This window comes from Lissotriton helveticus, chromosome 9, assembly GCF_964261635.1.
Source record: "Lissotriton helveticus chromosome 9, aLisHel1.1, whole genome shotgun sequence".
Lineage (NCBI taxonomy): Eukaryota > Metazoa > Chordata > Amphibia > Caudata > Salamandridae > Lissotriton > Lissotriton helveticus.
The window spans coordinates 485,724,362-485,748,149 of NC_136070.1; the positions used below are offsets into that span (position 1 = coordinate 485,724,362).

Sequence of the window (23,788 nt, forward strand, 5' to 3'; positions counted from 1 at the left end):
ATTCACAGATATGTAGATTTTTTACAAGTAAGAGGTAAATGGTATTCAGGAGTTAGGCAACCAACTTGTAAAACAAGAGAAAGAGAAATGCATTTTATGGCAAAGCAAATAGATAAAGTCTGTGCTCCTGTCGTGATTTATTTTACAAAGGCCCAAGGAGGGCAACAGATGCACCTCTGAAAATTTAGTTTACTTTACACCAGATTTTACAACAGTGATAACGTTTTTTTATATAAAAATCTTAAAACTGAAGTATGTTCCATTTCAAAGTGATGTAAATAATGTGCTACCCCCACCACATTTTTAATGGTACTACATTTTTCCAATTTCATGAAAATGAACAAATTGGCTCCATCAGAATTTGAACGCCGGAATCCAGAATACAGATATTTCTGAATCAAGGCCTATTAGTTACTCAGCCATCTTGCCTGCTTTGTTTACTGAATGTGAAAGTCACCAAAAGCAACAAAAACTTCCTTCCTGGTAAAACAGCTCTAAAATTCTTTTCCCAACTGATGTCGTGCTAGAATAGTCTAGCCTTCTTTCTTGACCCAATTCTACATATTAGCATGATTTCTAGGAGAAGATGAAAATAGTATTTGGTCTAAATGGCATCACTAAGAGGTCAACTCTCTTCCTCAACATCCTGGCATGACTGGTTAAAACGAATAAGAATATCATCATGCATTGAACCCTGAACTTACTGAAGGACTCACTAACTTTAATGAGTACCTCGCTGAGGCTGCACACCAAGCTCTGTTTCGACCTACTGAGCACTTTAGGCAATGTTTAATCTTTACCCTCCTCTTCCTTCAAGTTATTGGAGTTTTTGAAACAGTAGTACTACATGTAATCAACCATGTAGGGCCACAGTCAAGAGTGTGACCATCAAAAGGCCTATGGTCTATAATACTGGCCATCTGGGAAAGTCATTGATGCAAACTCTGGGACATATTAGTAAGGGCGTGCGATAAATATCGCAAATCTCGCTTTGCGCATATTTTTTTATCGCTATCGCTGGATCTTATTGCGGAGATAGCGCGTTATTAGCAACGTTTTTCTCCAATGCGATAAAAGATCCAGCGATAGCGGCAAAATCCACCAAAAACACAAGTAAAACAGCGATAAAACTTTTATCGCTAACGTAAACCTTGCTAATAGGCAGGGGAGGATTCAGCCTTAGAATCCAACTTCCTTTGAGAATAATGGCTAAGTCAGGGTTTTAGCAGGTGTAAAAAAAACCTGCAATAACCCCGGTTAGTGCGACTTTTTACATCGCTAACCGTGGCAGGGGCCGCATTGCTAATAGGCGTTAGGTCTGTTAGCGGTTGTTTCCGTGGTCTTTTAGTCGGGTACGCCTACTTTGCATGTCATTAGCGATAAATATCGCTGACATGAAAAGCGGCCCCCAAAACGGTCGCTTTCGCCAGCTGTCACTAACAGCTGTTAGCGGCAGCTTGCTGATAGAGCGATAAAAATATCGCCGCTTTAGCAGCAAAAAGTGCCACTAAAGCGGCGATATTGCCCTTGCTAATATGCCCCTTAGTTCTTTTGAGTACATCTTTAGTCTCTCCCCACTCTCATACACAAACCACCTCACTGTTTGGTAAGACATGGCCTTCTGTCATGCTGAGGTGAACAGGTGAGGACAATGTAATGCAGAGCACCACCAGGCTAGTATGGAGAGCCTAGGGAAAATAATTTCACACCACTATACGATACATTGTAGATGTTAAACAGAGATAGAACAACATTACAAATGTACCACATCTTGATATTGGTCTAAAAGGTCGGTCAGATTTGCTAAGTGCTGATAGTGTTAATAGTCTAGCATACCGTAAATAATTTTTTCCGCATATCTTCCTGTGTACTGATTGGCGTCGCAGGACTTAATGAACTGTCCTCTCCACTTGTCTCATCCTTGAGTGACAGCGCTTGAATTGGTTTTGTGGACTCATCAGATTCCAGGGTTGTGAGTTGAGGTTTATCTTTTGACCCTTTTTCCAGAACCAGATGTGCTTCCGTTTCTCCTTCAACAATTTCTGTTTTTTCTGAAGAGGTGTACTGGTCCATGGCAAGGTCAGTCTTCTCTAAAGTTTCTCTATTCTCTTTTTGGGACATCTGCAGTTTTTTTTCAAAGAAAGAAAACCTTTAGTATAAAATGATCACTTGCACACTAATGCTGTCAAAGAGCCACCAAACAACATTAGACTACATGTAGAAATTATGCAACATGGTTGTTATTCCTAAAATAATGTTTACAGGTGTAAAACTAGAAGGATCTTGTACTCCTTGAAACACTGATAATGATTTCCTACAATATTTCAATTAAATGTACAAACTGTAACAATGAATTACACGTGTTTGCAAAGATGGTCACATAACCCTTACTCAGTATGCTATTTAGAGAAGCTAGGAGCCAGAAGGAGCACTAAATGCAGGTGATTTCCAGAAGAAAGAAGGAACCAGGGTATGAGAGCTACTTTTCCGAAGCAATCTCATTTAAAATACATATGCAAAATCCTAGGGTCAGACAACATCTAATTGAAGGTGGCACCTGTTTGGAAACAGTCCCCTGCATTCTTGTCTTGGCCTAGAGTCTGCAGAGACATCTTATGAATTTAAGGGCCCTAGGCAACATGTATTTTGGGGGCCCCCTCTTTGGAACACATTTGGATTTATTGCACTTTTTTTGCTAATTCTAGCCCTAATTATGCCAAATATTGAATTAAACATGAAATGAGGACCAAAAGCTTAAACTTCCTGTTGCCCGCCATTCAAACAGTACCAAAAGAAAGCATGAATGAGCATAGATTAAGCTATTTCTTTTTGCCCTGGATGTAGTATTGTTAGGCCTGACACTGTTGTAATTGTCTAAAAACAGAACTCACTTACTTTGAAAGGTGGCCAAATAAAGCCTTTAAGCGCTCAACTGTGAACAGGGCAGCACCGCATGCAGGAGAGGCACTGTACGTGGAAACACTTTCCACACTCACTTTACCAGTGGGGCCACTGAAATGTGGGGGCCCGGGGAATTGGCAACTTTGCCCAGGTCTTAAGACGTCTTAGAGTGTCTGGAATAGTAATATATGTTAACTCGTAAGTCACCTAATACTTCACAATATGGAAACGTTGCTGTCACAGTGATAGAACATTTCCAAATTTAGAAAGCACAGGCTTCAGTTTAATACCACACACTGGTGCATTATATTGTGTTTATTTTCTTCTCATCTGTATAAGCTACTTCCTCTCACCATATTTCAATGGAAGAGAGTGACTCTACAATTGTACTACAACAAAAACAATTTTGAAACTTGCAATTTCAGGAATTGTGTGTTCTTCTGGAAGCAGTAAGGGGACATGGGGTTCCTCACTCGCCAATGAACTGGGCATGGTTACACAGTTGGTACTGTAATGTTTCCAATGATGGTACTTGTACAGGTGATCTAAATAACAGTATAAAGGTCACCGGAAATTAGAGTAATTGATTTTCCCTACTAGTATATAGTGTGGAAACTACACCCCTGGCAAAGAAGGTTAAATGTCACTTGTGGACTGAAGCACTTATTTTGCAATCCACAATTGTGACAGGGAAACCTTGGATTCAGGCCTAACAGTGTAGTATGACTGCTGTAGTTTATACCTGGGGTCTGACCTGTCAAAATAACACTTTTTAACAGAGAAAAACCTCCTTTTTAAATATGAATATCTCACCCCTATGTAGACGTTGTGCTCCGCAAGACCTACTAGGGTGCATGGTATTTTAAAAAAATGGGGACATGAAGAAATTAAATGTTGGCATGTCCCTAATGTGAGAAGACCCAAAAACTATTTTCACTGTTGCATGAGAATACTAGAATACAGATCAAAACATAAATCCTGCAATCTTGAGCTATGGACCACCAAGAAAACGTTCAATCATTATTTTCAATATTTATTAAAATCTAATTTAATGGTAAAGTTGAATTTTTAATAAATATTCAAGACAAGTACCTTTTAGAAAGTTTTCTTTTTCCTGTCTGAAGGTCCTGAAGGCTAATTAGAATTAGCCCAGCCAGTACATGACTTTCATGAGATGTGAAAAATGATTCTAGAGCAGGGACAATGGCTTTCGTGTAGGAAGGATTTTTCCTCCTCTGGCAGGAAGACCACTTAGGTTGGACCCAGGAACTACTTTAACTTAGAAAGGGTCCAGCCCAATCACAAGTTAATTTAAGGTGAGACCTGGGGATGGCCAACTTTTGTTCTCTGGTCAGACTGGCGCCAAAACTAGTGGGAGGATTTCTACCTCCCAAACTGGTTGTGAGTGAGTACAGAGGAAGGGACTGCTCATTTTCCGGCCACACTTCTAAGTGAGCACACCGGCCCTGCACAAGGTAGGAAGGGTTTCCCCATCTTGAATTTTAGGAGTAAGGTTGACTATGGGACTGTTTGCAGTAGGTCAAACAGGAACTGCTGCAAAAGTGGGTAGGAGGGTCACCTCCACTCACAAGCTAGTGCCAACTATAACTAATGCTTCCCAAGGTGCCCTCCTCAGACCACTTTATGGGCCTGTCGAAGAACAGAAGAAAGACTGCAAATGATACTGAGATCTGGTAGGAGACCTGAAGGACTGGACCTGATGCCGCCTGTACCCAGGACAAAGAAGTGGACTCCAAGGGTCAGTTGGCTGTACTCCTTTGTGGCTACAGGGAACAACAAAGCTGCAAGAGGCCTTTTCCCTGAAGTGCCTATGTGACCAGTTGCAACTGGACCTGGACTAGACCTGCTTGTAGCATCTGATGGAGTGAGGTCTCATGCCTAAGTCTTCTCCCTGAGGTCCTGGGACCCTTCGCTGTGTCTAAATGTCCTTCTCTTACAAGCTCTGAAAAGCTTTTGGATACATTCTGATTTTCAGTTGCCTTAGAACCAGGACCAACCATCTGATCTGATTCAGCCATGGCTCAACTTCGCTGTGCTGAAGAAACAGGTTTTTCCCATCTGGAGTTCTCTGCAGCAGCAAATCCATTTCATCATTCACTTGGCAAGAAAGTATATGGCCTCCTAGAACTCATCATCAGATACACCCTGGAGCCTTGTCCCATTGGAGGTTTCTAGGCATCGAAAAAGAGACTAAGTTCAAATGTTAAAATCTTTACTGAGCAAATGGGCCAAAAGTATCTGACCATCGAGAGGACTTTCCCAGCTCTGAGCTTTTCCCGCCAATACCAATGGTTTCGGCAGGACCTTGCTCACAACCTATTTGGCTTTGAGAGGACATCACTGGACACAGTCTGCTGCCTTTCTTTGCTGGAGGACTTTGAGTTCCATTTCAGAGACTAGGTCCTAGGGTAAAATCTTTGACCAGGACTAACCTGTTTGGTGTGCCAGACAAGCACTTTATCCCTGTCAGCCTGAAATTGCATCTAGACCCCAGGCACCCACGAACAGTGATTATTGAGTGGGGCTTTTTCTCTTAAATCTTTTTTTTTAATTCACATTTTTGGTTTCCCTTACTGGAGTTTTGTATTTTTTGTGTCATTGTGCTTATTAAACTAACTTTATTTACATGAATTGCAGTGGGATTTTTATTGTGTTGTGTTTTTGACTTTTAAATTGTTCTTGTATTTCTAAATGCTTTACACATTCTCTCTAAGTTAAGACTATATGTTGTGTGACATAGCTAGCAGAGGTTGAGCTCAGGTTTAAATTATTGAAACCTTTCCTTGGATCTAAACATTTAGTGACTATATGAAATGTGATCTACTACCAACCAATTATCATCTACCAACACTGAAGTACCTTACTCATAAAGATTTTATTCAAGGTAGTAACACAGGGACTGGCCCACCAACCAATGCATTTCAGCCTGATCAGATGAGGTGTTCTTCTACAGAAACTCATTTGTACTGGGCTACCACAGATAAAGTTGGATACCATTGATTTTGTATCAAAATGTGAAGGCTTTGATATAGGCTATGTTAAAAACCTCATTTACATTTCAAATAAAAAGGGAGTCTTAATAGTTGTGCCTAATTACTGCAATCCTTTTTAACTTATATTTAGAAGTTCTGTATCACGTGCTAAGTAATTACCCTAACAGATTTCATTTTAAGGCAAGAAACTGGACTAGAAAATCCACCCTTCATTTGAACAATTTGCTTATCTATATTGCAAATTGGAAATTAACCACAACAGCATGAGTTGGTAACTGGCCTGCAGTCATCTTATAATACAAAACAAATCACAACAGGTGGCTGCTGGGTAAGGCAACAATTCATCTGCTAACATATTAAGGATGGTGGCTTAAATAAAGTTAACGTTAACAAGCTGGAAATGTCTCTTACTTAAAGTAACTGGACATATATAGCTTAACAAACTGGAAATACCTCAACCATCCTTTTTAGACTACCAGAGAGGTATAAATGTTAAGATTGGGCAAATAACCACATGGAACTAAGCTGTATAAAACGAAGGAGGCCACTCCAACAGCCTACTATACTACTATTTCACTAGCCTTACCAACCTACTAGCTAAGGTTTCAGACGGAGGTTCTATGCTGCATTTCACCAGTGCCATCAGACAGTAATGACCAGGTTTAAAATCCTCACGTAGTTACTGTTTGGAGTGGAGGATAGCAAGGATGTTGTCACCTGTCATTCACAATGACCAAGTAATGAATGGATTATGGCAGATGAAGAAGATATTCAGTTTCCTACGAACAATATTTCAATCAGATGCCCCCCTATATTTTCAGTATTGCCTGGTGCTTGTGCAGTAGTCAAGGGATAGTCCCCATGACAGTCCTACATAGCGAGGGTTTGCATCAGATTACTATTGATGATTTTAGTGTTATCCTTTCTCAAACACAGTCATAAATGTAGCAGGGGACTGTGCTTAATTCTGGTTTGGCAAATGCTTATTTACCTGGCACAGTTGCTTGCTACACCTATGTTGAATTACTTTGATGAAGCTCTACTCTTTATTCGTCACAGAAACCTAGTACCTGGATGAACACACTATGAGCCTGGCACAAATCTTTCCTGAGGGATACATGTGAAGGGGCTGCATCATATTTACCAAAGGAAGCTAAAACATAAAACAGAGGACACAGTTCCCTCTGTGGACTCAGACCCTGGTCGTAAAGGGCAGTAAAAACACAAAAATGCCTTGTTTATTTTATTTTTAAAAACAAATCCCGCTGCAGGTTGACAGGTGGCTCTTTCATGCTGACGGAGCCACGCGTCACATGTAAAATCTGGCTTGCCAGCCATTTTTAAATTTGGCAGTCGGGGGCATTCGCCAAGTTATAAACCACCCCTTTTGTATTTACTGAACAAGGCAAAGCCACGCAAATAGACTTTGCAAGGCTTAGTAAATGCCAAAAACGATTTAGCGTCGGGTTGGGTCACCCACATGGCGCAGCCCCAGCTCACTCATCTATTCAATTGCCCACCACTGATTCATTCCCTCACTCAGCAATCACTGATGGAACACTTTCATTAAAATAAGGCAGAACTATTCATTTTGACAGTTCTTGCTTCTCTTTCCTTTCTGAAATTAAGACTTTGGCGAAGAATAAGCATTCAGTTTGTACCCACAAAAATAAGGATCAATGTGTTATTTTTAAAAATAGCGGGTTTGCCAGAACAAATGTGTTGCTCTTACTACAGGTAGATGTCTAAACATATTTTAGATGAACACACAGGGCCAGGATTATTCAAGAAAACAAAAAAGAATAAAAGGAGCACTTTAAACTGGAGTGGAAAAGAACCACTAGGACAAGAGTGGCTCTGGGCTAATAAAAATGAAAAACCTGTATAGCATTTAGAAAGCATATCATATGGACCTCAGCAACACACACACCGGAAACCACACTGCTGCCGTGTATCCCCTGGCATCACGGTAGGCCCTTTAACATGCACCCATTGCAATTTCACCTGCAACACCTCAGACGCCGAAACCACCTCCTTGCACCAACGGTCCACTATTGTCCTCGACATCTGATCCCTCTGAAAACACTGCACCGAAATCTGGGACCTCCTCTAAAGCAACACGCTTGACCTTCTCTCCCTGACCGATACATGGCTGAACTCAGACTCCTACCCGGACATCGCTGCAGCCATCCCGCCCGCCTACAAAATAATACACCAAGACCAAACCCACAAATCAGGCTGAGGACTCACGATCATCTACAAAAACACGATTAACTGCGGCACGGATTCAGACACCAACCTCACGGTACACCTCCACTTCAAATTACAAATGGACTACAATGCCACCGATAAGGAAACCCTCGCCTACCATACCCTGGGCCTTTGGGTGGAATTCTACAAACACATCGCAGACCTCATCACTTGCCTCTCCATTAAATCAACCAACTACTTCTGTCTTCTTGTTCTCTTTGCTGTTTTCAACATGGTCTCCCACAATCAAAAAGCTTCAGCACTTGGGTATCTGCGGACCGTCCTCAAGTGGATATCCTCCTTCCGCATGGACAGAACTCAGCAAGTTAGACTTCCACCCTACATCTCAGAACCCAAGAAATTCATCAGCAGAGTCCCTGAAGGATTGTTGCTCAGCCCAACACTCTTTAACGTCAACATGAAGCCTCTTGCGGACATCATCAGAGCCCACGGCATCAACATAGTATCCTACGGTGACAACACACAGCTCATCCCCTCCCTTACTGACTCAACCAGAACCACCAAAGCACACTTTGCCAGCTGCATAACCAATGTTGCTGCTTGGATGAAAAACAGCTGCCTCCAGCTCAACACAGGCAAAACCGAAGTCCTAATCTTCGGCAACAACCACTCTCCCTGAGCCGCCTCTTGGTAGCCCTCTGAATTTGCACCCCACGCACCCCTGCGGACCATGCCCAGAACCTGGGGACCATCGTGGACACCAATCACTCCCTGAGCAGATAGATGCCACCTCTTCATCATGCTTCCACATCCTGTGAATGCTACGCAAGTTTTTCAAGTGGATCCCACTGAACACCAGACGAATGGTCACCTAGGCTCCTATCACAAGTACACTTGATTACGGAAATTCCAGCTCATGTCCTCCACCAACTCCAAAAAAAACAGAACGCCGCCACCAGACTCATCCTGAACATCCCCCAAAATAATCACATCTCTCCACAACACCAGTCCAGCTTACCTCAACCAAGGCTTAACTTCTACTGACCCACTAGACACCATCAATCTGCATTCCAAGCAAGAGCATACCTCCCTCGCATCAAGAAGACCAGAAGCAGAGGACACTCCTTCTCAAACCACACAGTCAAGACCAGGAACCACCTCCCGAAACACATCAGAAACTCCCCCTTCCTCATGGACTTCCGAAAGAACCTGAAGACATGACTCTTCCAGACGAAACAGGCATGATCTCCTCCTCCCGCCTCAGGACTGCTCCACTCAGCACCTGGATACCCTCACAGGTGATTAGCTGTGTTTCACAAATCCACATAACATAAAAGACATAACACTTGCTATAGTTTGATTGTGTACAGTTGGAGAATATTTATCATATATAATTAGGATTGTCATTTTGTATTTATATTCACGCATACCTCAGGCAGTTGACTGACTACTTTCTTTGAATCATCACTCACTAATTCGGAAACAGCTTGAATCTTCTTGTGAAGTGAGGTATCTGTCTCTGTTTTAGGTTCTCCTGGAAGCAATTTAAGTTTTGCTTTGATAGAATCTTCAGGTCTCTTGTCCACATCTAATTCTTTAACTGCTTTCATATCAGCCATAAATCCTTCTTGAAATGGCGAAGCATCTTGTTTAAGTGACTCCTCTGAAAATAAACTCTTCTCTGATGTTTCCTCTTTCCTGCTGACAGGAATCTGTTGATTTTCCAAAGTGAGATATAATAAGTCATACAGTATCCCTTTCATTCTATATTATTATAAAGTGGCAAGTTACACCATATATAAATGCAATACCACACAGTACATATGTTTAGTAAAAGTACATTATTTATTAAGAGCTTATCTGTGGGAACTCACCATAAATATACCCTAATAAAATTAACAATGGAGGCAGACCTATGTTTTAACATCAGCTTGCTTTTCACAACTTACTCACCCCACATATCAGAGTAGGACAGCTTAGTGCCTAAATATTAAAATTATTTAACTCTTTCAAGCACAACCAGGGTTAACCTACATCATGGCGACTTTTTAGAATTAAATACCATACATTTGTTTTTTTGGGCAATTTACCTCTAATCCATGTTTACAGCAAACTAAACCAAATTTCTCAATTAAGATATGGAGCCTTTTTGTGTTTTGGAGATCAATAGAGTATCATCAGTAACAGGCGACACAGGCACTTTTGAGCCTGCTAATGTAGGTGAGTCATTCCCACAAAGAAAAAAAATGCTATACAGACATTTATGAAAAGAAGGACACTTTGTAGCTAGAAAACAGCTCTGGAAAACTCCTTTTCTAAATTATATTTTTCCTGAGAATTTGCCATTGAGGCCACAGCAAATCTGAGTAAAATTATTTAAGTATAAGCACATAATAATAGCAAGCATGTCAGAAGGAGTATTCAAATCGAGAAGAAGTTGCCACAGTTTATCTCTTGGATCCGTTTCAATCACTGCTTGTAGATCAACAAAAGCTACATACAAGCAACCTCCACTCATGTTCACTGTCTTCCACCAAATCAGCAAGAATAAAATAGCCTAATCTACTGTACTTACTTTATTTAAAATCTGCTTGAAATTGATTTACGATTTGTTTTTCTGCCATCCAGCCAGTGAGTTTGTCCGAGTATCCGCTTATAGAATACCTTTTATAGATTATAGATTGTCGGTCAGGCTAATTGACCAGTAATTATGTGGGTTAAAAGATCCCTTTTTAAATATGGGTAGTATCTCTGCACCACTCCACGTGTCACGTATCGGAACTCCTGCCAGAATTGCATGGGATAGAGCATTCATCTAAGGCATCCATATATCAGGATCATAGCAAAAAAGATCAACAGGAATCTTGTTCAGACATAGGGCCTTCCCTGGGTTCTGTGCTTTAAGTGCTGCTGCTGTGTCAGCCATGGAAAGAGTAGGAAAACATTAATTACTAAGAGTGTTTGGAAGCAAAAGAATATGTAATAAAAGTGGGAGCTGGGGGCATGAGCTACATTAACTAAAAAATGTGCCTCTGGTGTATTATGATCTCTCCTGCCACTGTGGAACACTTGATGCCAAAAATACTTTGAGTCTTTAATTTTGGCTGCTTCTAGAAACTTTTCCATACTTGTATTTTCCCGGGTGTTTTTGGCCAATCTTATAGCTTGCTTGGAGAAAGAACTAGATGCCTTTATTGCGCCTCTTTTGCAGACTTAATGGCATTGACAAGATCGAATTCCAACAAATGAAGTACACTACTCGCATTTTAATCAATACATTGCAATCATACCACCTCAGTAAAGAACTATTGATGCTCTGATGAAAGGAGCTAAAGAATCTGAAGCCATCTCTAATTGTGGGTGTTAGCCCTGTCATCCTTAGGGTGTCTCCCCCCAAACGTTGGAGCTTACTCCTCCATTTTTGCTGATCTCGGTTTTGTAGGCGTATGCTTTCCCTGTAAAATATGGTAATATTAGCTTACACCCGATTGACACATGTGATTTATTTCTAAATCCCTAGTAAAGTGGTACTGCATGTACCAAGGGACTGAAAATTAAATGCTTCTAGTGGGCCTGCGATACCAGAGATGATGATGGACGGAGCGTTGGAGTAAATCAAACACTCACCCCCAGTCAACTGAACTGGGTTTAATCCATCATCATTCTTTAGCTCACTCCACCACCCCAGTTCAGATATGGCCATATGCAAATCAGTCTGACCCTGTGCCTCATGGGAACGGTCCAGCCAGAACTGCCAAGCCATGTCTTCCCTCGACCGGAAACAAGCATCCTGGGACCGGTTTCTGGCTGTCTCCCCCCAATATCTACAACCATGTCAATAAGAATTTATTTTGAATAATGACGTGTATCACCTATTGTTCCTTATCTATGAATTAACCCTGTATTCAACCATTGTGGAACTCGCAGTGTCATTAACTGTAATGATCAAATGGGGGTTTGTGGCTCTTTGTATATATTTGTATTTAGAATGTTTTGACCCTTATCTTTCTAGGACGTATGTGTATGTGTGGGTATGCACTGATCTGTATGAATGATAGTGTGTGTGCGGTGTTGGTTGCACTTGGGTCATTTATGGTTTATTATATATCAATTCTCAAACATTTGTATGCTCTGTTATTTATGGAATACATTTAATAATTTTGTATCCAAAATACTAGTGTTTTGTATTGTGGAAAGCCAGTTTTCATGTACGCGTGTATATATATCAGTGACGATTAGCACTTTGATTATATCCAACAGGCAGAGAGATTTTGTCTTGATTGTATTTCACAGTTGCATTTTGAAAATGACACTTTTAGAAAGTTGGCATTTAATTGTCCCGACCATTTGGTGCCTGCAACCTTTATCCTGGGTCACATGACTGGGTGTATCTGGTATTTGGTCTTTTTTACTCCCAGACTGTGTGACAAAGGAGAAATAGGTGTTGGCAGGATTCGCCCATCTCTGACTTGATGAGGGGGGAGGAATTGTTACATATCACATTTGCCTTCACAAAGGGTCTGCATAAGCACACTCAAAACGGGTTTGACACAAGTCTTTTTTGTCCCCAGACAGGCTGGGGCCAGAGCAGGGAGGCAGGAAATTCCAAATACCTCTGGGGATGGAAACCTCTAGAACCTTCACCTACGTCAAAGCTGGCACCAAGTATAATAATTGGACCCTCAGACACATCTCTTCAGTATATATCTAGACCTGTGGATACTACAGAAGAACTGCTGTGCTGCTTTGCTGCCAGAAGATCTGCTACTCTGCTGCCTTGCTACTCTGTTGCCCTGCTGCCTACTGTCTCGCTTGCTGAAAGGAAAACTAGACCACCACCCTTTATACCAGGCTAAAGTATCTCCAATGGGCAGCTGACAGACCTTATGCTCCTCTGACTTACAGGGATACAACAAGCTCCAAAGACATATCTGCAGCTGTCTAGCTGACCTGCTGCCTGGAGTGGGTTCCTGATCTCTAAGAGGTGCTGGGGCGTGGCTTGCGCGCCGCAACGAGATGGCAGTTTGCGAGTAGCTCCGGGGCATCGACGGCTGTCGGGACGATTTAGGATCCCTTTTGACGGTGCCTGCCTCCTGAAACTCGGCATTTCAGCTACCGGAATATGCCGTGAGCGGTTTGTAGCATCTATCTAGTGGCGGAAACTGCAGGGACCTGCTTTTTTAGTAATTGAAAGCTCCGCTTCCTGAATTTCGCGAGCGGCCGCCATTTTGTTTTTGGTGGAGCCGCTCGCGTTTTCTCCTCACAGGTTTGACACAAGCCACTGTCACCTGCATGCCACGCTGGATTATGGTGCTTTTTAATATTTTTCTCGTTTACCATGCTCATGGAGGCATCAATTTGTCTCACAGGCAGTGTTTTGAGACACTTCAGTCTTTATATCGTCATGACTGATATTTTTTGCCTTTCCTCATTCTCTCCTCTAAGTCTCCGGCCCAAGCATGGTTGATGAACTACTTTACTTGTTTCTTTCTTCAGTAAGGGCTGGTCAAACTATTTTTTCAACGCTTTTTCAGCGCTCCTTCAACATTTCATATGGCTTTATCCTCCCTTCTTGTCGATGACCGCCATTTTGTGCTCTACTACTATCACTATTGACAGTGTCTTCTTTTTACAGGCTACCTACTGTTTTTATTGGGTCCTTGTGCGTTACTATTGTTTGTTCTGTCATTTTCTGGTCCTTTTGGGTCAGATTCTTTTCGCGCAGGTTTATTTTTTGTGTGGTAATATTATTAGACTTCTCTTGTGGACATACCTTATGGCTGACAGTATGGGTCCCCCTTCTACTGCTAAAGACTCTAAAGGTGCTCTGAAGAGGTCTAAACAAATTTCTCCTACCCCGGAGTCATCTCAGAAGGGTACTGGTACCATATTGGACACCATTTTGTCACGTTTAAATTCTGTACATGACATTGCGCAATCAATCTACCAAGACAAATACTGATTTACTACAAGTTGAGGTAGCGGCTATCAGAAATGATTTTAAAGCACTATCTATCCGTGTTACGAATGCGGAGACACTTATTAGTGGTGCGAAAGACACTGCGCAACAGCACTCTAAGTCTCTTCAGCAGATGGAACGCTCAATGGCGGCGTTGCGGAGGGATCTTACGGAACAAGAGGATCGCAACCGTAGAAGTAATCTACGGATTTTTGGTCTCTCTGAGGATGCGGAAAAAACGGCATCTTCGATGATAGACTTTCTATACCAATGGCTTCCATCTACTCTTAAAATTTAATTCCAGAAGGACTTTGAAATTGAAAGGGCTCATCGTGTACCTACTTTTAGACCCAAGTCCTCCTCACATCCAAGGGCGGTAATTTTTAAACCGCTGCGTCATCAGCACTCGGAGCAAATTTTGGCTCACATGAGGAAGGTCAAGGCGGTAACTTGGGAAGGACCGGATTGCTATATCACAAGACTTTGCCAGAGACACTGTAATTCGAAGGAAAGGTTTTCTTAACTTACGAAAACGTCTTTCAGATATGAATATCCCTTTTTCCTTTGCAGGACCTTCGAAATTTCGTATCACCTTTAAAGGCCGGTCGAGAATCTTTGATGAACCTTCTGATCTCTCCTCATTTCTGGATATTCAGTCTGAGTCTCAGATGGATTCTTCTCCTACTCCTGGTCCTTCGGGCTCTTGATTTCTAGTTGTCCTTATGAAGATTTAGTTTTCTCTCTTTCTGCTTAGCTTGTGTAATAGATTTCAATTATACATGATATATTTTTGCTCTTATTGTTTGTTAGATGGTATTCCTAGCTTTCTAGTTCACATGTTGTTTACTACAGTGGAGTTCATATCTTTCCTATGTGTATTTATGTCTCTTGGTTCTTTTGTCCTTGATACTTTATTTTACATATCTTGCTTATTATTTCTGACTTTCAGATATGCTGCTTCTCCTTATATTCTTATTTCTATATATGGATGTATCTTCCGTTGTTTCCTCATACTTCGGTTTTTCTGTTATTGTCTATCACTGTTCACAGTAGTTACTTTATGTTTTGCTTGATATAGCTTTTCAGTTTGTATGTTTATTCCTTTTTACTATTTAGGTTCCTGGTGGTTGTTTTTCTGTAGATGTTTTGTTTTCTTACTTGGATGTTTCTTTTTATGTGTTCACTACTTCTTCTTTTCTATGCATTTGATATTCTGTTTTGATCTATTTTCGTAATTTTTCTCTCCCTTTCTTTTGTGTATATTTGTTTTGTTTTTTCCGTTTGTTTGTGTTTGATTACACTGGCTATGATGTTTATATGTATTCCTGATTTATTAGCTGTGTTATTTTTAGTCTTGTCTCTTATATATTAACATCTTTAACTTATGTCATCTCAATGATTATTGCTATGTTTTCTAATTTTCTTGATCATTGATGCTCATTAATTGGTTTTTTCTATTTTTGTTATTGTAATGAGATTTATATAGGTATATTTTAGACCTGAGTTATTTTTGTTTACGTCTCTATGCATTTTCTCTGCTCCTAAAAATCAATTTTTAATATTTAATCTGTTTGCTTAGTATACAGTTCTTCCTTATATACTGCACATATAGCTGTAGATTTTACTCTTTGTTATGAACTATACTCATTGCTATTTCTTGTTAGTGTTTATTCATGATGATTATTATATTGTATATATTGGTTTATGTTTCTTATATATAGCTGACTGATGGTTTTTTTAGAGCTTTTATAAGCTGTTATGGCCTGTTTGATTAGCTCATGCTCTCTCTTTTAGTTATCTCTTAAATATGAATTATAAGGCTCATTGGCACCTGTTTTTCTTATCACTTTTTACGCCTTTATCTGTAATATTTCTAATATGGGATCGTTATCTTCATTACTATGTTTTTTCCTGGCGGTCCCCTTGCTTGCCCCTCCATGTCCCCCCTGGTATGAATTTGGTCCTCCATAGACCTCTCCTGGTGGGTCTCTTTCCTTTTTTCTTCCTATTCCCTCTTTTGCTTTTCTCTTTCCTTTTCTTTTCTTCTACTCTTTCCTTTCTCTCTTTCTCTTACTCTTCCTGGATCTTATGTTGGTGCATATAAAAACCAGAAAAGGAGGTACCCTCTAAGCCAATACAGGACAGGGTGCTCCTTTTTTGTGGTATTTATTGTGGTCCTTGGATGGTTGCCTTGGTTTTTGTATTGCTCCTTCTTTCATAATTGTTGTTCGGATTTCCTTGTTGATGTAGGATTATGTCTGGGTTGAATGTTGTCTCCCTTAATGTTAGGGGGCTGAATCATCCGGTGAAGAGCGCTAAAATTCTGGATTACTGTAAATCCTTATCCTCAGACTTGGTACTTTTACAGGAAACGAACGTATCTTATAAAGAGGCTCTTTTGCTGAGGAAAGAGTGGGTCCTTGATGTGGCGTGCTCTGATGCCCTGGGGAAAAAGAATGGTGTGATAACACTCATTTCTAAAAATTCTGGTCTCTCTGTGGTCTCTGCGGAGCATGATTCTGAGGGTCGTTGGCTGTTATCTAGACTTACTGATGGTGTTGTTGATCTTTATGTCTTAAATATCTATGCTCCAAACATCGATGATTCTTCATTTTGGCGGGAGATCATTAAAAAATTAGCACATACTCCTCATAAAGGAAATCTAATTGTGGGAGGTGATTTTAATTTACCAATGGACCCCTTGTTGGATAGGAATTCTGCTTTCCCCTTCCGCTCTTCCAGAGCTCACAAACAATTGTTAAATATGTGCTCCTCTGCTACTCTTCAAGATATTTGGCGTCTTCATAATCCTACAGGCAGTGATTTTTCGTTCTTCTCCTCTCCTCATTCTAGCTTTTCTCGTATTGATTATCTTTTGGTTCATTTGTCTCTTCTACAATCCTCATCTTCTCCACATATCCATCCTATTCTTGTTTCAGATCATGCGGCTGTTTCCTTTTCTCTCTTAACTCCTGCTCCTAAAACACAACCTCGCTCTTGGAAACTGAATACAGAGATTTTGCACGATGACTCAAGTTTTGGCTCTACTTGACGAAATTGAAAATTTCTTTTCTGATAATGAAGGCTCAGTTAGTTCGCCAATAGTTTTGTGGGATGCATTTAAATGTAAACTTAGAGGGCACATTATCAAAATAATGGCGAAAAGGAATGCTGATATCAAAAATGAACTTACAGATCTGGCTGATAGTATTAAACGACATGAGGTTCTTTTTCGACGTTCTAAAGATAAACAATTACTGCAAACCATTAAAATTTTTAAATATTTGTATAATACTATCGTTACCAAGAGAGCTCACATTGGGGTTCAAGCCCAGAAATCCAAACCATTATTATTGAAAACCCGTGCTGGTAAAATCTTAGCAGCGACGTTAAAATTTAAGGAATCTAGCTTCAAGTCCTCTCAAATCTCTTCTATTAATGATAGGTCTGGTGTTAAAAGATTTCAGCCTAAGGAAATCCTTGACGTTTTTTGTGACTTCTATAGTAATCTTTATACCCCCACTAATCAGTCGTCTTTTGAGAAATGCCAAGAATTTTTGAGTACAATCCCTCTTCAGGCTGTCTCAGCGGAGGATGGTGAAAAATTGGGGGATCGATTACGTCTGAGGAAATTATACATGCCATTAAGAACGGGAAAAGCTCCGGGTCCGGACGGATTCCACATTATGTTTTATAAAACCTTTCTTCCTTCGGTGGTTCCTCGCCTTAAGGCTGTTTTTGATGCTTTTATTCGAGAAGGTTCGGTCTCGGGCACTGCGGCAGATGCCACTATTGTGGTGATCCCAAAGAAAGGTAAAGATCACTCAGATCCTAAGAACTTTCGCCCTATTTCTTTACTTAACATGGAAGCTCAGATTTTTGCAAAGATCCCCGCTAAGAGGTTGGAATCTTATATCCCTACTTTGGTTCATCCCTCGCAGACGGGCTTTATCAAAGGTAGACTTGCCAGAGATAATATCCGTACCTTTTGCCATATCTTGGATACAGCCATGCGGTCTACTCTTCCAGCAGCTGCGTTGGCCTTAGATGCCGAGAAGGCTTTTGATAAGGTCTCCTGGCCCTTTTTACATGCTGTTCTTCATGCACATAATCTTGGTGAATCTTTTGTCAACCTGGTTATGTCTTTATATTCCCAGCCTAGAGCGAATATTAGAGTCAATGGGGCTACGTCTGAGTTTTTTAGTTTGTGTCAAGGTACTCGACAAGGTTGTCTGTTGTCTCCACTTTTGTTTTTATTATATATTGATCCGCTCCTCCGACTAATTGATCTCCACCCAGATATTAAGGGGTTTACTTTCGGATCGCATTGCATAAAGACAGCTGCTTATGCGGATGATGTTCTCATTTTTTCAGATGATATTGTGTCGGCCATTCCCGCTATTACAGAACCTATTTCTCTTTTTTCTAGTGTCTCTGGATATACCCTTAACAGAGATGAGACATAAATGTTCCCTCTAAATGCATATTGTTTCCCTGCACATATGGGTACAGCTGGTTTTAAATGGCAATTTAAACATCTTAAATATTTGGGGATTTGGTTTTGTAGCACTCTTTATGATACAGTGGTTTACAACGAGGCTCAAACTTTAATTAAAGTACGTCATCTTTTGGATACCTGGTCCCCTAAGCATATTTCCTGGTGGGGTCGTCTTCAAACCTTAAAAATGATGATTACTCCTATTATTAATTTTGTTTCATCTATGCTCCCTGTAAAATTGTCTTCTTCCTTTTTTCATGAGATTGACTCCCTCACGTCTAAATTTCTATGGAATGATAAGCGAGCTAGACTTGCATATACATTTTTAAGGAAAGCTTATGATATGGGTGGCTGTAATTTTCCTAACTGGGAGAAATACCAAGTCGCTTTTTTAGCTTCTCAAGGTGCTCTATGGTTTTCCTCTGCCCCTGGACATACGCCTTCTTGGTTGGTGATTGAGCAGGATCTTTCTTTTCCCTTGCCAACCTCTTCCTTTTTAACTACGTCCACCTTATCTATTCCGTTTTCCCGTACAATCATCTTCGATACCATTGCAGCAGTTAGATCTATTGACAAGAAAGTGGCTTCCCCGATTCATAAATCGAGGTGGTCTTCATTGTGGCGTAATCCTAGAATTAAGCTCATTCTAGAACCCACTTTGATAACTTACTGGGCATCTAAGGGGATTACGCTAGTTCGTCATCTATATGACTCTAACAATGATCCTTTACCCTTTTCCTCCTTAGCCCAACAAAACTCTCTCACTAACTTAGACTTTTATACTTTTCTCAAAATAAAGGTTGCTCTTGCTAAATTACGTTTGGAGCCCAATTCGCCTACTATTACATTGTTTAATTTATGGCTTAGATCTGGGCATGTCGCTTAAAAAATGTATAAATTTTTGTGTTCCACTCCCTCTGACTTACCTACTGTTACCCAACAAAAGTGGTTGCGTCATTTTGATCAGGAACTCATTGAACATATATCTACAGAGACTTGGCAGTTGATTGGGAAACTTTCGCTTTGCAATAAAATTGCCCCTTCTTTAATTCAATCTAAATTCTTCTCAATCTATCTTCTTCATTGGACTCCTGTACGTTTACATTCCCTAAACCTAAAGGATGATCATATTTGCTGGAGTTGTAGTCTGACTGCTGGTGATTTTTCACACATGTTCTATGAGTGTTCCCTTCTACAGCCCTACTGTAATTCAATACATAAACATTTTATGTTAATCTTTCAATCCCAATTCCAGCTTTCCTTTCCCATGGTTATGTTGGGCCCTTTGGCTTCCCGAGCACCTCTACCGCTAGATACCCTAGAGTTACAATTGTTGGATCTTTTATTGAGAGTAGCTGTTAAGGTGATTCTTATGGAATGGAAGTCTTTTTCTTCCATATCATACCATACTTGGTGGGAATGGGTCTCTTTTTTAAGAAGTGCACATACTTCGGTGGATGAAGCTCATCTTACCCCTAATATCTCTGGCAATGTCTGGAGAGCTCTGGATTCATATATGGATTTGGCTTTGAAAGGGTTGGTCGATCAATATCCCTTTGCATCGTCTAGTTAAGTATTGTATTGTCATATATTTTTAGCACCACATTAGATCCTTCCTTCCTTCTCTTTCCTTCCCTCTCCTTTCCTTCCCCCTTCTTTTCTTGCTAATCTTTTTTCTCTCTTTTCTTGTTTCTTTTCTCTCTACACATATTCTTTTTCTTTTATCATAGTGATACACTTGTTGACCATTTTTGGTTCATTGACATAATTCTTCATATCTTCATATGATATTATGTACTTTTTGTGATTACTACATGCTATATTGATATTCGTGACTTTCATCAACTGTATCACTTTGTAATATACTTAACTATTTATTTGCCTTTTAAAATTTAATAAAATGATTGAACAAAAAAATAAAATAAAAATAAGAGGTGCCTCTTAGGACCTTGGCTCTTGGTGTGGCATCAATTCAGCCCTATTGCCAAGAAAAGGAGAATCCTACAGGCTTGGGCTGCTCACATCAGCAAAAACGCCTGTCTACACCAGGATTCTGCCAGCCATGATGCCCGCCAAAGAAAAGCTCAGATGAACCTGATTCTTCCTGCCACTGTGACCACTAGCCACGCCCTGCAATGCAAGATCTGCACTTCAAGCTACAGCATTAACAGCCCATGGTGATTGCCAACGTGAATTTCCAGCACCGACCGTCGGTGACACTCAACAGGATATTCACGGTGCAGTGACTACTCCACAACACCCGGCCTGCTCTTTGCACCACAGTGATGACCATCTGTGACACTCTCCCTGCATCTCCCTCCATCACAATTAGAACTCTTTGAGCGAAACTTTTGAAGGTAACTCTTTCAGCGGGACTCACCTCCTAGTCTCACACAACCAGATAGCTGCAAGTAGCACTTTGTGATTTTAGGCGCTTTCCTTTGAAATTGCCTGCCTCCAGTTCTACTGAATGGATTTTTGTCATTTTGGTCTCGAATAATTTAATAAGTGTTACTCTATTTTACTAAATTGATGAGGGATTTTTTCTTGTGTTGTGTTTTTATTTTATTACTGTTTGAAGTGCTCTATAAATACTTTACACATTACCTCTAAGTTTAGCCTAACTGCTTTTGTGCCAAGCTACTATAGGGTTAAGCACATGGTAATTTGGGGTTGCTCATGACTTCACCCTGACAGGAATTGTGGTTGCTGCTTAAGAAGGGTTTCACCCCCTAAACCAGTAAACCAATTTCCTATAGTAGGGTGACTCATCGGGCTTTTATGGGCTCAGGAACAGTTCCCATTTAAATGGTTATTGTAATTTCGGAAAGGAAAGTACAGCAGAGCATATGGCTTGTCACCTTACATGATGACATCACTGCTGTCTCTTCATATTGGTAGTCTCACTAAATTACTTTGGAGCTAACAAGTTATTAGTCAATACAGGGAGATTAAACTATACTATCCCATAGATCAAGAAGCCTATCACACACAAGCATTGCAAAATCAATGTTTGGTAGTTACACTTGTGAACTGAACATTGTGTGTAAAGTTCCGGAAATATTAAAGGTTGTAAAGTAATATCTAAAACCCAGCTGAGAATATGTATAATGTCTTTTAGAAGTCTGTCACTCATCTTCACCCAGGGATCTGAAGGAAAATGCATAATTGTTAAATTGCCTCAGGTAAGAATCACATCTTAAGCACCCTCTTTGAAGCCCCATCCACATGTGTGTGCATATAGTAGGACCTTGAAAGATCAGTCAGTACATGCGAATGATATAAAAAGTACAAACTATTCCATACCTCACTCACTACTATGGAAGGAGTTCTAAATCCTATGGTTTAAGCATTTGTTCCCAATGTGCTCATTCATATCAGTACAATACAGAGAAAACTGAAGAAGCATGGAATACCTAAGTAAAACTGTGATTTGCCAGCTTTATCTTTGCATTTTAAGATACTACACTGTTAAATACCTCGTCCTGCCAGAGGACTGAAACTGTACACATATGTTTTAGGGGAAACCAAGGAGAAAAGACATTCCTTAGAAGGGACTTTTGATTTGAAAAAAATCAACACTTCTTCCTATGGGACTTGTGAGAGATTGGAAGCACACACCTGTGACGAGTCTTGTGCAGCCCAGTAATGTGACTCCTCCTTGGGCGTGCTGCTGCCAGGTAGTGCATATAAACTGCCTTTAGCTGAAGCTCCTTGTTCATGCATTAAAGTTGCTTGTTTTTCACACCGATTTCTGCTTTCCTACGGCCAAAGCCTGTGTCTAGTTCCTGTGCAGCCTGTTACAGATTTTCCAAGCCCTGCTTTACTTTTATTTACTTCCTTGTCTGCCTTTTTTCTACACTTTGGTGCATCCCCTGAGCTGCTCCCTTTCTACTTGTTCCTAGATTGTTCCTCCTCTTCCTGCTATTATTTTCCCTTTACCTATTCATGTTGCTTCTGAAGTTCCAGTCTCTTGCTTGTTACAGTTCCTAGGATCATTGTACTGACTTGCTTGTTCTCCAGTTTGTTCAAGAATACCTTGCTCCAGCTCTCAGGTTTCCATTCTAGTGCTTGCTCTGCATTCTCCTCTTGGGCTCTTCTGTCTGGTAAATGTACTATTTGTTTCTCACTTGTGTGTACGTGTATTCCTTTGTACAGGGATTGGCTCCTGGTTTAAATGAGGCAATCCCTGACCCATCCTTTGTCTTGTGTTATATGTAGTCTAAAGAGCCCTAGCTGTGACAGTGTACTATTTCTATTTTTTATTAAGAATTGCTACTGTGTCTCCAGCTGGACCCATAAGAGCTTGTCTAGTGTATTTAAGTACACTCCTTGTTTGTGCCCTAGGGTTCAGAAACAGAATCACTTCTGCTGCACCCTTTCTATGGGGCTTGCAGGGTGACTATCTGTAAGAGTAATCGGCACAGAGGCATTCACATTTCCTGTCGCTGTGGTAAATTCTGAGTCTTACCTCTGTACAACCCATATGGTAGCCCAAGGTGTTTATCCGTTATTGATCCATTCCTTGTTTGTTCACGCTAAGGTTGCTTGCCTTCTCTATCCTGTTCCTGTGCTTTGTTCTATATTTGTTCTTTCCTGGTGTATTCCTTTGTATGCTCCTCAGCTTCAGTACACTACATCTACAGGGAGATATTCCTTGACCTTGAGGGGTCCTTCGTCTGGAGTCCATAATACAGTGTGTGAATATGATGTAATACAAGGGTCGGTGTACACTAATGCAAGAACTCTCAGGAACATACACTTCAGGGATCTGTTTACTGACAAACTGAGGCACACTGATTCACCCTTTTATGAAATATTCAATCTGAATTAAAAGAATGCTTGGCGACCTGTGATATCATTTAAAGATGTGCAATTGAAAGTTGGTACAGAGCATAATCTGTCTGTAAGGATATCTATCTTTTTATCATGTTTCCCATTGTTTCTTTTAATTTATTGGACTCTGGAAGATGCAATTTTGAGAGGAACCTACCTATATGTGTCTTTGGCTTACAATTAAAAACATTTTTGTTGTTTAATATATATTCTGATGTGTGTGTAAGTCAGCTGAAAAGTGCACACAAACAGAGCCAGTTGCTTAACTTTTAAATTCAAATATGAGACTGCAGACTAGCAGCTTTGAACACTCATAAATGGTACAAAAACCCTGTGAGATGGGTAGTGAAATAGATGTGTTGCACTCCT

At 40.4% G+C, this 23,788-nt stretch overlaps 1 protein-coding gene across 1 annotated transcript in view; it reads right to left on the reverse strand.

Annotated features, from left to right (window-relative positions):
• SYNE2 (spectrin repeat containing nuclear envelope protein 2) overlaps positions 1–23,788 on the reverse strand; it is a 1,843,566-nt gene that overhangs the window by 941,887 nt on the left and 877,891 nt on the right. The window contains exons 72-73 of the mRNA XM_078660317.1: positions 9,557–9,838; positions 1,837–2,121 (exon numbers count right to left, since the gene is read on the reverse strand). Coding sequence (XP_078516443.1) covers positions 1,837–2,121; positions 9,557–9,838 — 567 coding nt within the window. The remainder of the gene's footprint in view (positions 1–1,836; positions 2,122–9,556; positions 9,839–23,788) is intronic.